The 13,865-nt window shown below is 38.5% G+C and overlaps 1 protein-coding gene across 2 annotated transcripts; it reads left to right on the top strand.

Annotated features, from left to right (window-relative positions):
• The first annotated feature begins 1,400 nt into the window (after positions 1 to 1,400).
• ssuh2.1 (ssu-2 homolog, tandem duplicate 1) lies at positions 1,401 to 13,683 on the top strand. 2 transcript variants are annotated; one of them, XM_062047335.1, is made up of 12 exons: positions 1,401 to 1,469; positions 5,079 to 5,171; positions 5,239 to 5,323; positions 5,389 to 5,518; positions 7,252 to 7,312; positions 7,420 to 7,544; positions 11,788 to 11,850; positions 11,919 to 11,998; positions 12,082 to 12,174; positions 12,236 to 12,341; positions 12,425 to 12,532; positions 12,702 to 13,681. In XM_062047335.1, exons 1-12 carry the CDS (start codon positions 1,445 to 1,447, stop codon positions 12,834 to 12,836), a joined length of 1,104 nt encoding a protein of 367 aa, XP_061903319.1. In that variant the 5' UTR covers positions 1,401 to 1,444; the 3' UTR covers positions 12,837 to 13,681. The 2 variants fall into 2 exon arrangements, with proteins under 2 accessions (XP_061903319.1, XP_061903326.1); XM_062047342.1 differs by having other exon boundaries at positions 1,405 to 1,465; positions 5,081 to 5,171; positions 12,702 to 13,683.
• The last annotated feature ends 182 nt before the right edge of the window (positions 13,684 to 13,865 follow it).

Genomic DNA, 13,865 nt, shown 5'->3' with positions numbered 1-13,865 from the left:
CAGATGTCCAGAATACTGTGGAATTATGTGGTGAAAACAGACGACTTAAGCTGGCCACTGTGCTATTCCAAAATGTCTGCTTCAACCCGTGACGTCACGCGCAAACGTCATCATATCGAGAAGTTTTCAGCCGGATATTTCCCGGGAAATTTAAAATTGCACTTTATAAGTTAACCCGGCCGTATTGGCATGTGTTGCAATGTTAAGATTTCATCATTGATATATAAACTATCAGACTGCGTTGTCGGTAGTAGTGGGTTTCAGTGGGCCTTTAAACAAGTTGAAAAACTTATTCGGGTGTTACCATTTAGTGGTTAATTGTACGGAATATGTACTGTACTGTGCAATCTACTAATAAAAGTCTCAATCAATTAATCAAAAAAAGCATTTTATATGTAGAAAAGTTTTGTTAAGAAACCATTCTGAGCCTTATCTTATTTTGTTTTTATTTTATATATGTTGACCACATTAACCCTGGCGATGGACCCTGTGTGTAATGTATGTTATGCCATTGTTTACAAATTTGGTAAATAAATAACCAAAAAATTTATATTTTATTGTTGTCTTATTGTACCGAAAATGAACCTAACCGTGACCTCTAAACCGAGGTATGTACCGAACCGAAATTTTTGTCAACCCGGCCCCTGCCCGGCCAAATTGTCTGCTCTGCAGTGCTGTGTAAATTTGATTGATTGATTGAGACTTTTATTAGTAGGTTGCACAGTGAAGTACATATTCCGTACAATTGACCACTAAATGGTAACACCCGAATAAGTTTTTCAACTTGTTTAAGTCGGGGTCCACTTAAATTGATTCATGATACAGATATACTATCATATATATATACTATCATCATAATACAGTCATCACACAAGATAATCACATTGAATTATTTACATTATTTACAATCAGGGGTGTGGAGGGGGGGGGTAGGATATGGACAGCAAGTAGTGGACATAGAGAGAGAGAGAGAGAGAGAGAGAGAGAGAGAGAGAGAGAGAGAGAGAGAGAGAGAGAGAGAGAGAGAGAGAGAGAGAGAGAGAGAGAGAGAGAGAGAGAGAGAGAGAAATTGTGCGCTAAGTGTGTTGAAATGGTTTATTCTAGCATAATACTGTGTTTTTGTTATTTTGAGCCGGTGCCATTGCATCATACTGTCATGTTTGTAAATCTGACTAGTGGGTCAGTGCTTCCCCAACCTCAAAACTCACTGCACGATACTGTTCATGACACATGTACAGTATTCATCAAACTTCATGGCCTTTGTGTGAATATATAGATAGATAGATGTCATTTATTTAGGTTATTTGAATGAAATCATGTACTTATGTTTAACAAGCTCCTCGTTATTTTCCTAGGCGTACACTACCACTGTATGCTTTTATTTTGAAATGAGTTGTGGGTGTATGATCTCATCCGGGCACTTCAGAGACCAACCAGGCGGGACATGGACGACCAACACGAAGACAAGGGTCAGAACTTTTCACAGACATTCTTTCAATACAACCTATTTGTGCCACTGACGTTCTGTTTCTTCGCTTTGGGTCGGTTCTGACGTTTAGTTCAGCCCACCAGCGGAATTCTGTTTCTTCTCTTTTTCGCCCCTCGAAAGTCTCGCGCTCATTTCGTAAATACACTGGTTTCGTATCACGATGACGTCACAGTTTAAAGATTGTGTAACAATACAGTAGTAAATTTGCAACGTTTTTTTTTAAACTACCCTGACTTTAATGTGAATGTTCTGTAAAAGTAATTTTGATCGGATGTATTACATTATTACTTTAAAGTTGCCAAATACAGTAGTAGTAGTAGTGGAACAAAGTATTATTAGGCGTGGGCGATATGACCTAAAAAAAATATCATATTGTTGATGTACATGCCCATATCGGCTGTACAGATTTACTTTACAAAAGAGAAGGGTTGGATACTTCTCTTGTTGTCTAATTTGTATTTGACTTTATTAAATGAATTTATGTTATTATTTGGTGCAGCCGGGCCGGAGTAGGAGGGGATAGAAAAAGTAAAAAAGGAAGACAGAGGGGGGAATTGCGGGGCCAAGAGGGGGATAAGACAGCGAGACCACAACAATAACAACAGAACAGCATCAGCGAATAGGATATGTACAAATATGATGGTAAAAGTGATGGCAGAGAAGCAGTTAGTGAAATAATTATTAATAATACAGAACTGACAATGAGCATTATTACACTACAAATGGATCAATACAAATACCAATAGAAATAATACTATTGATAATTAATAATGACAATAATTACCTCTTATTATCAACAATACAATTGTTTCAAATGCAACAATACATATATGTAATGATAACTTGAAATACAAAAGAAAGCAGGTAAATGGAGGGGAAGAAGGAGAATCGAACTACTCAGGCAAATCATATTGTTGATGTACATGCCCATATCGGCTGTACAGATTTACTTTACAAAAGAGAAGGGTGGGATACTTCTCTTGTTGTCTAATTTGTATTTGACTTTATTAAATGAATTTATGTTATTATTTGGTGCAGCCGGGCCGGAGTAGGAGGGGATAGAAAAAGTAAAAAAGGAAGACAGAGGGGGGAATTGCGGGGCCAAGAGGGGGATAAGACAGCGAGACCACAACAATAACAATAACAACAACAGAACAGCATCAGCGAATAGGATATGTACAAATATGATGGTAAAAGTGATGGCAGAGAAGCAGTTAGTGAAATAATTATTAATAATACAGAGCTGACAATGAGCATTATTACACTACAAATGGATCAATACAAATACCAATAGAAATAATACTATTGATAATTAATAATAACAATAATTACCTCTTATTATCAACAATACAATTGTTTCAAATGCAACAATACATATATGTAATGATAACTTGAAATACAAAAGAAAGCAGGTAAATGGAGGGGAAGAAGGTGAATCGAACTGTATTAACCTTGTAGATTGTTATAGTAACTATAGGTTAAGCTTTGTCTGTGTGCCATGTGTTACTCAGTTTCCCCTAAGGCAAGTTTGAAATGACACTGATTGCATACATTGCATCTTACTTTTACAAAAATATTCACATTTTTTAAATGTTGTTCTTTTCAGACCAGATATACATTTGACTTTTTAAGGAGTAATTTTCAAAGAATTAAATTAAGAGCTTCCTCGAGGAAGCAATACTTCTGTCTTGAATAAAATACTTCTGCTCACAAAATGTAGCATTGCACACTGCATGCAAATAAATAATAGTCTCAAAAATTGAGATAAAGTGCAAACTTAAATCTTCTGTCTTGAATAAAATACATTTGTAAATAAAAATGTAGTAGTTTATATTGTATGCAAATAAGTAATCAAGTAAAGCACTGAGACGACTATATTTTCAGTAAGTGGATAAACGCATGCAAGCTTTTTCATTCACACATCTTGGCGACTGCTTTAGTGATCGTTTTCATATCATAAATTCTAGCTTGTATAAATTATTCCACCGCAGTAAGCTGCTTTCTAGTCAGAGTTTGTTTGTGGTAAAGGTCTTGTTTGCCTCGTAAAGAGTTGCATTTCCCCTATTGGACTGGAGGCTTCGGTTTTAGATGCTGGAATAAGTTTGTTGTGCTGCTGTCTTTTTTAAACAAACTTTGAAGCGCGCAGTCATTTGTTCCACGCCTGTTGCTGCAAAACCAAACTACTGACAACACTTTTCTTTTCTTTGGAACACACGTCTCGCTCTCGATGGAATTACCATTCGCCATGTTTTGCTACGTGTGTGAATCTCTGCTAAGGAAGTAAGGCGAAAGGCGGAAGACACTTAAGTTCCTGAGGGCAAAAAGTATGCCGGAGCAAGAGGAGAAAAAGTTTTAATTTTTTAAATCGTTTGCAACAAAAAACTCAAATGTATTAATAAAATCGATACATTGCCCAGGCTTAATTAGCAGTAGTATAATATCTGTTATGATTACAGGATGCTGAGTGAAAGTACACACAGTTACTATATCTTAGACTTAGACAAACTTTAATGATCCACAAGGGAAATTGTTCCACACAGTAGCTCAGTTACAAAGGATGGACAGGATAATGCAGGTATAAAGTAGACAAAAAATGTACCGTAATAGCAATATAAAATATAACATATATGTAATATTTACATATTATATATACAGTATATTTTATATACTGATATATTATGCTATATTATATTTTTATATTATATATACAATATATAACAATTACCATGTACAATATTACAGTATATGTAAAAGCTGCAGCATAAAATAGAGAGTAGATCCAGCAGAAAATATACATTATAAACAAAGAGAGGTAGCTAACATAGAAGCGGTCAGGCAATAGACAGATATCATCTATTGCTGTATGGCGAGTGATTATACAGCTGGATGGAGTGCGGAATGAAGGTGTTCTTGAATCGAACACTGTGGGAACAAAGCTGAAGGAGCCTGTTGGAGTATGAGCTCCGCTGTTCCTCAATTATTTGACTTAATTATATGACTGCAGCATACTATGTGCCATGTGAAAATACACACTGTTACTACGTCTAAATATATGACTGCAAGATGCCGAGTGAAAGTACACACAGTCAGGCTGATTGGATGATTGTGTTTGTGATTTTTATACCTTTTAATCTAATTAAACTAAACGTAATTAAAATAAATTGTTCAATATATATATTTTTTTATTGGAAAATAACAAATTTAATATAATTGTATTTATCTTCCTGCCACAGCCAAGATTCGATGGCATTTTAACTGTTTACCAGCCCAGCACTAACGCTGCGCAGCACCAGGGACAATGAGAGTAATTTTCGATCATGTTCTCATCAGGAAGGGGCTAGGAATATATTTGCGGTGAAATGTCATGAAGTGCGCTGTCATTCATTAATTGACATTTTACAGGCGCTTATCCACCCACGCACAGTGCGTGATCTTTACATAGGGAGGGGCTACCCTGCACGCCGTTATTGCATTCAGTTGTCTGACTGCAGGATGCTGAGTGAAAGTGCACACAGTTACTTGCAGTTACTGTAGTTACAGAAACTTGACCTTTAACAGCATAAAGAACAAGTTCTTTTCTTTTTCTCAGACGCCTTTGACCCCAACATTCCAGAGGAGGGACCTTCAGCGCCCCCTCCTGGATGGTTGGATGACATCATGGGATACCAGGGTCACAAAGGAGGTATTTTCCTTCTTCTTTTGTGCACATGCGTCATGTCTTCACGTATTTGTGTCACGCACATGTCCAGATGACGACAACCCCGTGTACCCTCCCCCTCCGGCCTACACCCCCCAGCCCCAAGTGGATAGGAACACTGTGGTGCCTGACGTTAGGTAACTCTCCCAAAGTCTACAACTTTCAATCCTTGAAAAAAAAACATTTTTGTGATCTTTTCCAGGGTTCCCTCAGTGTCGGAAGATGTGGCCAGAGATGCCCTGCTTAAATTTGTCCAGTCCAAGTGGAATTACAGCTCCAAGCCAGCCCGCAACCTGACCTTCAAAGAACTCCGACCCGTCACCGTCTACCGGGTATGAGTCTTTCTGTGCCTGCTGCTCCATCCACAAATGTTCTGCTGGTTGTGAGAATACTAACAAGTCAGTACAAACTTAAAAGTGTGACACTTATGATAAGCTAACTGCTAACTAGGGGTGGGCGATACTGCAAATTATGGTATTTCTGCGATGCCAAAAAATACAGGGTCAGCATTGCGCTCATACCAATACTTTTCACTGGAAATTGGTTTGTGTGAGGAATTTTGGCTTTATTTTGTTGATCAGGGAAATAATAATGGAAATAATAATTGAACTCACAAAAAACTTTCATTAAAATTTTTGGGGCTTTTTCGACTGCAAAACCATCATATGTTCAAGAACACTGACTACAATTCCGGTCAATATTTGCATTTAAATATAGCAGATTTTACTGAGCCACCCCAAACCCTCACCTATCCTCCAACCTCTCATCTTGCATGAGGCAGTTGGGGGTGTGCTGGTGGAAACACCCAACTGTCTACTGTTATGAAATTGTGGTAATTAAGGATAGGATAGGATAGACTTTATTTATCCCACAGTGGGTCAATTCTGTGGTCGTGGTACAGATTTCACATATAGTATCACAAGTAAAAATATAATAATTTAAAAAAAAGTAATAAATAATAATAAACTATACAGTGTACTAGATGGATGTGTTATACGGATACTCCAGGTGTTGCTGAGCAGACCGGAAATTGATTAATTTTTTTCATGAAAGTTAAAATAGAGTAGTACTTCTACTTAAGTGTTTTGAGGTAAGAGTCATCTCCCAGCTGATTTTTATGGCTTTAAGTTGCAAGCAAAAATTTGAGTTACATGTATCCCCGCAATTAGTCTGTATAGCAAATGTCACAATGAACCCCGTAAGATCCGACAAAAACATCTGGTTTTACATTAGCTTATAGCTTGAGATGGACATGATGTTGTTTTCCAACCATAAAAAGGCAAAAAGTTAGTGTGAAGGGCAGTGCTGAGAAGAAGTGGATGATATCCATTGAATTGAAGGAATTGCAAGAAGCCATCCAAAACTTGACAGAGCGTGTTGCCAACTTGGTGAAGTAATTCGGGCCTATCACTGCTAGTATGCACCATACTGAAGCGAGGAGTCTTAACCCCAGCCAAGAACATTCAAATAACATCTAAACGCCAGCAAAATTATCCATGATAACATAAAGTCGCTGCTGATTGTGTGTTTGGTGGAAAAGCCTCTAGAAGAAGATTTGATGGAGAAGACTCTAGAAGAAGGTATCGTAGATGTTCAATCTCCAAGGTAAATGCTCTACATTATTATTACATTACTTTAAGAAATTACTATAGTTGTTAGTAGTATATTCCGTTGACATTTTTTTTTTCCATATATCTTTTCTAAAAGTTAGTTTTTTATTTTTAAAAGGCATTTTACATGTTAAAATTGTGGTGTTTTCGGCGGTCAACACCAATTAAATTGATTTGAACTCATTTTAATGTGAGACTTTGATTTGAGATACAATTGTTTTGGGTTAGGAACTCCGTTGGAGAGCCAATTAATATTGTTAATGGAGGTAGTATTGTACCAGAAAATTACAGAAACGGTATTGCGTCGGCAAAGAAAGACAAAATATGTGAGTTTTTCGGAGGTTTTGCTGGATGCTGAAACTATCTTTGGTATTGATGATATTGATATTAGGATCAAAGAAACAAGACTTGAAATATTGCATGTTGTAGTGTGTCATGCTGTTTTTCTTCTGCAGTACAGACTGGAGACTTACACCGAGACCAGAACCAGCAAATGGGACTTCGAATCCTATAAGGGTAAACCTTATGAACAATTCTGTCACTGTATGCCGTCTTCTTCCTTGTACACGTGTACGCGTTCACATGTACCGGTGTACAAAACAGTGTGTATTGTGATTGAACAGGACAGCCTGTGGATGGTCCTCAGTTTGGAATGAGTCCTCCTCCGTGGGACATTCCTGTGACGTTACCCCCAAGATTCACTGACCTGGTGGAGATGATCCGAGTTCCGCACTCATCCTTCGTCAAGGTTCGACATTGCCTTTATTAACAATAGTGTTTGGAAAAACTAACTAACGCCGTTAATAATAGTTTGTAATGTTGTCGGTTTTTCTAGTAACAAGTAATCTAAGTAATTACTTTTATGTACGTTGAAAATCTAGTACCAATGTGTTTGATGTAACGTGGCACACTACTTTTGTTGAGGACAAGATAGCTAGTAAGGAGCTCTTTAGTAGTGCAAAAGCAGCAACCACCGCACACACACACACACACGCGATCTCTACTACTATGGGGGAATAATGAACATTCAATTAAGTGACAGTCATCAACAATAAAAATCCTACAATACCACGTTTGTGGACAAGGAGAAACACAGCCATTGACGCACTTTCAATTGTTTAATTAACTATCAGTAAAAATATTCCACAGATGCTGCAGTAAACAATCTCCTTCCAGTCCGCAGACTACCACTGCTCAGCTAAAACTCACGTCACGCTTCACTTGGCAACAGACAGCACTTTTTAAAGGCACACACACACTCACGCACAAACAAACATCTCTAAACTGCATTCACCTGATACATGTAAGTTAAAAATAAAGTAACAAATTAATTACTTACCCAAGTAATTAAAGGGGCTGTTTGCAACATTTACAAGGATGCCTAGAGTGCGCTAAGTTCCCAATGTATTTTACACAATATATCCTGCCCTCTTACGGCTTCTCGAACGTGATGACGTAACTACATACGTATGTAACAAATGCACACGCATTAGATTTAGGTGTTGTTAGCAAATAATTGTGCTTCGGATGGTTAGTGTTCGCTATTATTGAATTAATATTCTTTTATAACCACAACATGACTGCAAATTGTTTGTTGCTTTTTTTGGATTGTTTTTGTATGTGTGCACATGCTTCTTGCACGTATGTTTTAACGAGACAAGGTCAGAGACAGCCGTGAACACCAATCAATTTTATTTGGGCCGGAATTTTTTTTTATAGCATAAACTTAGTATGTGTGACAAAAATAGATAGTTTTAAAACAAATGTGTTCTGTTAAACCAGTAATGGTAATATAAAATAACCAATAGTGTTCTTGTTGTATTATTTGGTTTGAAAAACTGTGAGCAAGTTAGAAATAGTCCCTTTAACTACATCCATTAAATAATAATTACTTTAGTAATTCAGTTACTTTTTTGGGAAAATAACAAACAACTGTAATCAATTGCTTTTTTAGAGTAATTTTCTAACACTAATTAACAATAGTGATCACACTTATGGATTGTATTTTCTGTTTGTTTGTTTATGAGTGAGTGTGTATGTTTTATGTGTATGAATGTCTCTGCGTGTGTGTGGGTTTTGGTGTCAAAACTGTGCAAAATCGGTGCACATAAAAATCACTTTGCGCAAGTGCAGCGTCGAGTCCACACATGCAGACTCTGTTTGCACTGGCGCGGCCTCTCCTTGCGTGCAAAACCTCTTGTTTGCGCGTGTGTAACCTCTGTGTGCACGCGTAGTGTCTTACAACACTTCAAAGAGTCTTGCTCGCGGGCTGACTTTGTTTGCGCTCACAATGTCTTTCTCTTTCCATATGCGCATGACATTCCTCTTATTTTTTTTGTGTATCTGTAGGTCAATCAAATTGTCTTACTGCAGTAAGAATATGTAGTTAATATCCATCCATTTTTTACCGCTTATCCCTTTCGGGGTCGCGGGGGGTGCTGAAGCCTATCTCAGCTGCATTCAGGCGGAAGGCGGGGTACACCCTGGACAAGTCGCCACCTCAACACAGGGCCAACACAGATAGACAGACAACATTCACACTCACGTTCACGCACTCGCGCCAATTTAGTGTTGCCAATCAACCTATCCCCAGGTGCATGTCTTTGGAGGTGGGAGGAAGCTGGAGTACCCGGAGGGAACCCACGCAGTCACGGGGAGAACATGCAAACTCCATGTTAATTGCTATTTTGGTTTATTCATTAGTTTTTTTTTTATTCAGTTATCACAGGTGTCGCTAATTTAGATGACTGGACAGGAGCGAGAAGAAGAAAGAGAAGTTTCTAAAAGAAGTGACACTTTTGGACAAATTGATTGTGTGTATTTTGTGCAATTACAAAAGTAAAGGGAAGAAAACAAAATAAGACATGTCGTTTATCCTTTCCTCAAGATGTTACAGCTAATTTTACATATTTTTTTGGTATGGAAACCCCTTTTGGTACTTAAAGACAGGCAGTAAATACACAGCTCCCCTTTTTTCTGTTTGGTCACTTAACATCTGCTATCTCCAGCTCAGAGCCAATCCGAGGGAACCTTTTGTGTCTCTCTTCTAAAGAAGATTAGAGTTTTCTGGGCATTCAATCGATCGCAACTGGACAGTTTGGTTTGTCTTAAAAGACGTTTCGCCTCTCATCTAAGTACGCTTCATCAGTTCATGCTCATAGACTTTGTTGGTCAGATCTAGTCTAGCGGCTAGTGCCAAAACCTATACCTCCTTAACCCAATACCTCAATGCTAATTAGGGGAAATTACACTTCAACAACTGTCATTGGCATTGACAGTAGGATTGCTTGTTTGCATCTCTACAGTTTTTTTTCTCCCTACGATAGGGTGAAACCATCTTTGCCCAGGCACACCCTCCTAGTATTGGAGTATAAATATTTGGGGTTTTGGCACCAGCCGCTCGACTAAATCTGACCAATTTAAGTCGAACCCCGAATTTTCACTGAATGCGGAACAGTTGCGGACCGGCACACACGCGCCAGCAGACTCTTTCCTTTTTTATTCACGTCATGTGTCAATTTCCACCGCTAAATATACGCACAGCTTCTATTTTTGCCGGACGCCGTCACAAATCCGTTAAATTTCGCTAAAATCTGCTAGTGTTGAACAGAAACTCATGCACAAACACAAAATAAAGTATTCAGTTTACTTTCAAAATAAAATACCCCGCCTTCAAGGCGGACCATATTTTATACTTTGAAAGGTCCTAATGGGCGGCGACGGACATGAAGTCAACTTGTCAAAAATGTTCAGACTTAATTTCATCCTGTTGACACAAATGGATGAGGACATGCTGATTCTGGAGGTCCAAAATTAAAGAATAATGTACAGGCATATCCCGGGCAGCTAAATGGGAAAATGGGGACCTGTGTCAAATATCAGCTGATACGGAGACCGGGAGAGCAAGGGACTTATTGTGTGACATGCTCGCAGAGGATGATGTTTTGACCGCAGCCCTTTCGCATTCAGTGGAAATTCGGGGTAAGACTAAATCTGACCAACCCAAGTCCAAAACTAGATCTGACCAATCTAAGTCTATGAGCATGAACTGATGAGGCCTACTTGGATGAGAGGCGGAACGTCTTCAAGACAAACCAAACAGTCTAGTTGCGATCGATTCAATGCCTTGAGATTACAATGACCTGGATGAATGAGAACATCCATAGACAAGATTAGAGCCTTTAGAAAAAATAACCTAATATTAGTGTATTTTGTATACCGGTACATGTTTTACACTATGACCGAATAAACAATGACATTACCTATTATTATGATGTCCTGTGTGTAAAATGAGTTTACGCTCATGCAGTTTTGTTTACGCGCAAGGATTTTGGGCCCCCAAATTGATAGATAGTACTTTATTGATTCCTTCAGGAAAATTAAAATTCCAGCAGCAGTGTACAGAATTGAGATCGAATTTAAAAAGTAAGTAATGGGGGTATAAATGGAAACAAAATAGAAAAATATTATAATAAGAATAAAAATAAAAAGCAACAATGAGAATAAACATATAACAGTAAAATAAGAATATAACAAGAGAAACTAGGCAGTAGTGACCATGTTATGAAAAAGTATTGCACAGTTATTGTTTTGCATCCCCTGTCATCCTAGTATCCCCCTCCCCCAGAGAGGAGTTATGATAAATGATAAATGGGTTATACTTGTATAGCGCTTTTCTACCTTCAAGGTACTCAAAGCGCTATGACAGTATTTCCACATTTACCCATTCACACACACATTCACACACTGATGGCGGGAGCTGCCATGCAAGGCGCTAACCAGCAGCCATCAGGAGCAAGGGTGAAGTGTCTTGCCCAAGGACACAACGGACGTGACTAGGAAGGTAGAAGGTGGGAATTGAACCCCAATAACCAGCAACACTCCGATTGCTGGCACAGCCACTCTACCAACTTCGCCACGCCGTCCCCTTGCTTGAGAAATTGTTGTACAGTCTAATGGCGTGTGGGACAATGACATACTTTGTGTTGTAGTTGTGTCACAAGTGCAGCGGCTGTGGAAGGACTCGGTGCGTGTCGTGTCACGGCAGAGGCATGGTGAGCGTCCTTCTTTGTGATGGACCAGAAAGTGTGACGTTGCCCTGAAAACGGTTGTCTGCCCACAGAAACGTTGCACATTCTGCCACGGTCACGGGCGTTCTCACAACAAGCGCTGCACTTCCTGTCACGGCCGTGGACGCAGAAGGTGATAAGGCGAGACCTAGAGGGAAAAAACTTGTTTCGACAAATTGATAGATCCATTGATTGACATGCACCGCCTCCTCTCAGGTGTATTTCCTGTCACGGTCACGGCTCTAAGACGTGCATTGTGTGTCATGGCTGTCAGAACCTCCTTCATTTCATCCAGCTTACAGTGACTTGGTAGGTGCTCGCACATGCAGACGACATTCAAACTTTTATAATTTGGTGTGCGTACATGTAGGAAGAACAATGTTGAGGATTTCATTCCTGATCGCCAGCCTGACTTCCCGGATAAGAAGTTTGAGAAGGTGACAGGTGACCCCTTCTTTGTGGATGAGAGTTTACTGGTAAAAAAAAAAATATTTCTGCTTGATTTAGTGTCAACTGTTGTTAGCATTTAGCGAGCTTACCTTGGCTTTCCTCCATGCAGGTTTATCCCATTCAAGGCTTTCCCGACCAGGAGATCTGTGACGCCTCCCACAAGCTGATAAATGAACACCTGAATCGCTTCAACACCACCTGTCGTATCCTGCAGCAAGTGCGTCAACACAAGTCTTGCTGTTAACAGATTGCAAATAATTGATTTCCATATGTGACTTCTTCCTGCCTAGTAACCAAATTATACTTTCCCAACATCCCAGAATAGTCATCTTGGTAAAGAACGCTCCATTTGTATCAATGCTAACTTTCTGTGTGCTTTGTTGCAGCGGCAGACGGTGGAGCTGGTGCCGCTAACGCACGCCTTCTACTTATACAGCGGCAAAGACTTCAGCTTCTTCGTGTATGGAGTGGAGAACAAAGTGTTCACTTCCAAGTATCCGTCAGCGTGTGCCATTTTGTAGGACAACAAGGCGAAGAACACAGTTGATTTTGAACTTGCAACCTTTTGTGGAGTTCACATGGCAACGGTCTGACCAGGAATGTATGGTCGATAATGTCATCAGAAATTACCATTGTTGGAAAAGTTGAGTGCTAAAGGAGATGAAAAAAAATCGCACACATTTACAAGATATTGCTCCTTTAAATACAACTTTTTTTGCACATGTGTGCAATGATAAAGTCATCCAGTAGGGGGCACTGTTAACCACACATTTACAAGATATTGCTCCTTTAAATACAACTTTTTTTTGCACATGTGTACAATGATAAAGTCCTCCAGTAGGGGGCACTGTTAACCTCAAAGAAACAAATCTTGCAAATACAGGACTGTCATCTCGTGTCATAGTTATATAGCAATGTTTGATGACTTCATCACAAATGTATCTACTGTATATGTATGTATCTGACACATTATAATGTACTGAAATAAACTATATAGGCCTGTCTGTATATATATATAAATCTATACTGTACCACATCTAGTGATAGACTGCCAGATGGGATAACATTAAATGAATACATATTTCAATAATTATTTAAATGTGTCATTGATTATAATTGGAATTAAATAAATGTGTCATTAATTTGTTTAGTGTAAAATTACATTCAGTAATTTGATTAAATACTGATTTGGTTATTTCATGTTTTAATTGTTTCACTATTCAGTTATTGATTTCATGATTTTTAAAATTATTGACACATTTAAGTAAGTACTTCAAAATAAACTTAATGTCTCATTTGGCACTCCATACATAGCATCTTTAAACGAATGTATTACAGTACTTCTAAGTCACTACAATGGCAATACAACTTCATAAAGTGTCTACATGTATTTCAATAAAACGTAAAACTACTGCTGACTGACATTGATGATCAGAAAAATGTATGAAAGATCTAGTTATGAATTAAAAAACAACAACTAAAGTTTCAAAGTTATGAAGACTACGCCCACCTGGCCGGAAAGGGACTGATGACCCGACATATTGTCCCAG

Source organism: Entelurus aequoreus, linkage group LG01 (genome assembly GCF_033978785.1).
Source record: "Entelurus aequoreus isolate RoL-2023_Sb linkage group LG01, RoL_Eaeq_v1.1, whole genome shotgun sequence".
Lineage (NCBI taxonomy): Eukaryota > Metazoa > Chordata > Actinopteri > Syngnathiformes > Syngnathidae > Entelurus > Entelurus aequoreus.
The sequence above is the reverse complement of the archived record's forward strand: the minus strand, read 5'-3'. Positions and strand labels throughout refer to the sequence as shown.

Bases quoted from the DNA above. Each gene is read 5' to 3' on its own strand.
- ssuh2.1 (XM_062047335.1), top strand. From the start codon at position 1,445: ATGGACGACCAACACGAAGACAAGG. The intron at 12,175-12,235 runs GTAGGTGCTCGC...GCGTACATGTAG, and splicing joins ATCCAGCTTACAGTGACTTG to GAAGAACAATGTTGAGGATT. The intron at 12,342-12,424 runs GTAAAAAAAAAA...TCCTCCATGCAG, and splicing joins TTGTGGATGAGAGTTTACTG to GTTTATCCCATTCAAGGCTT.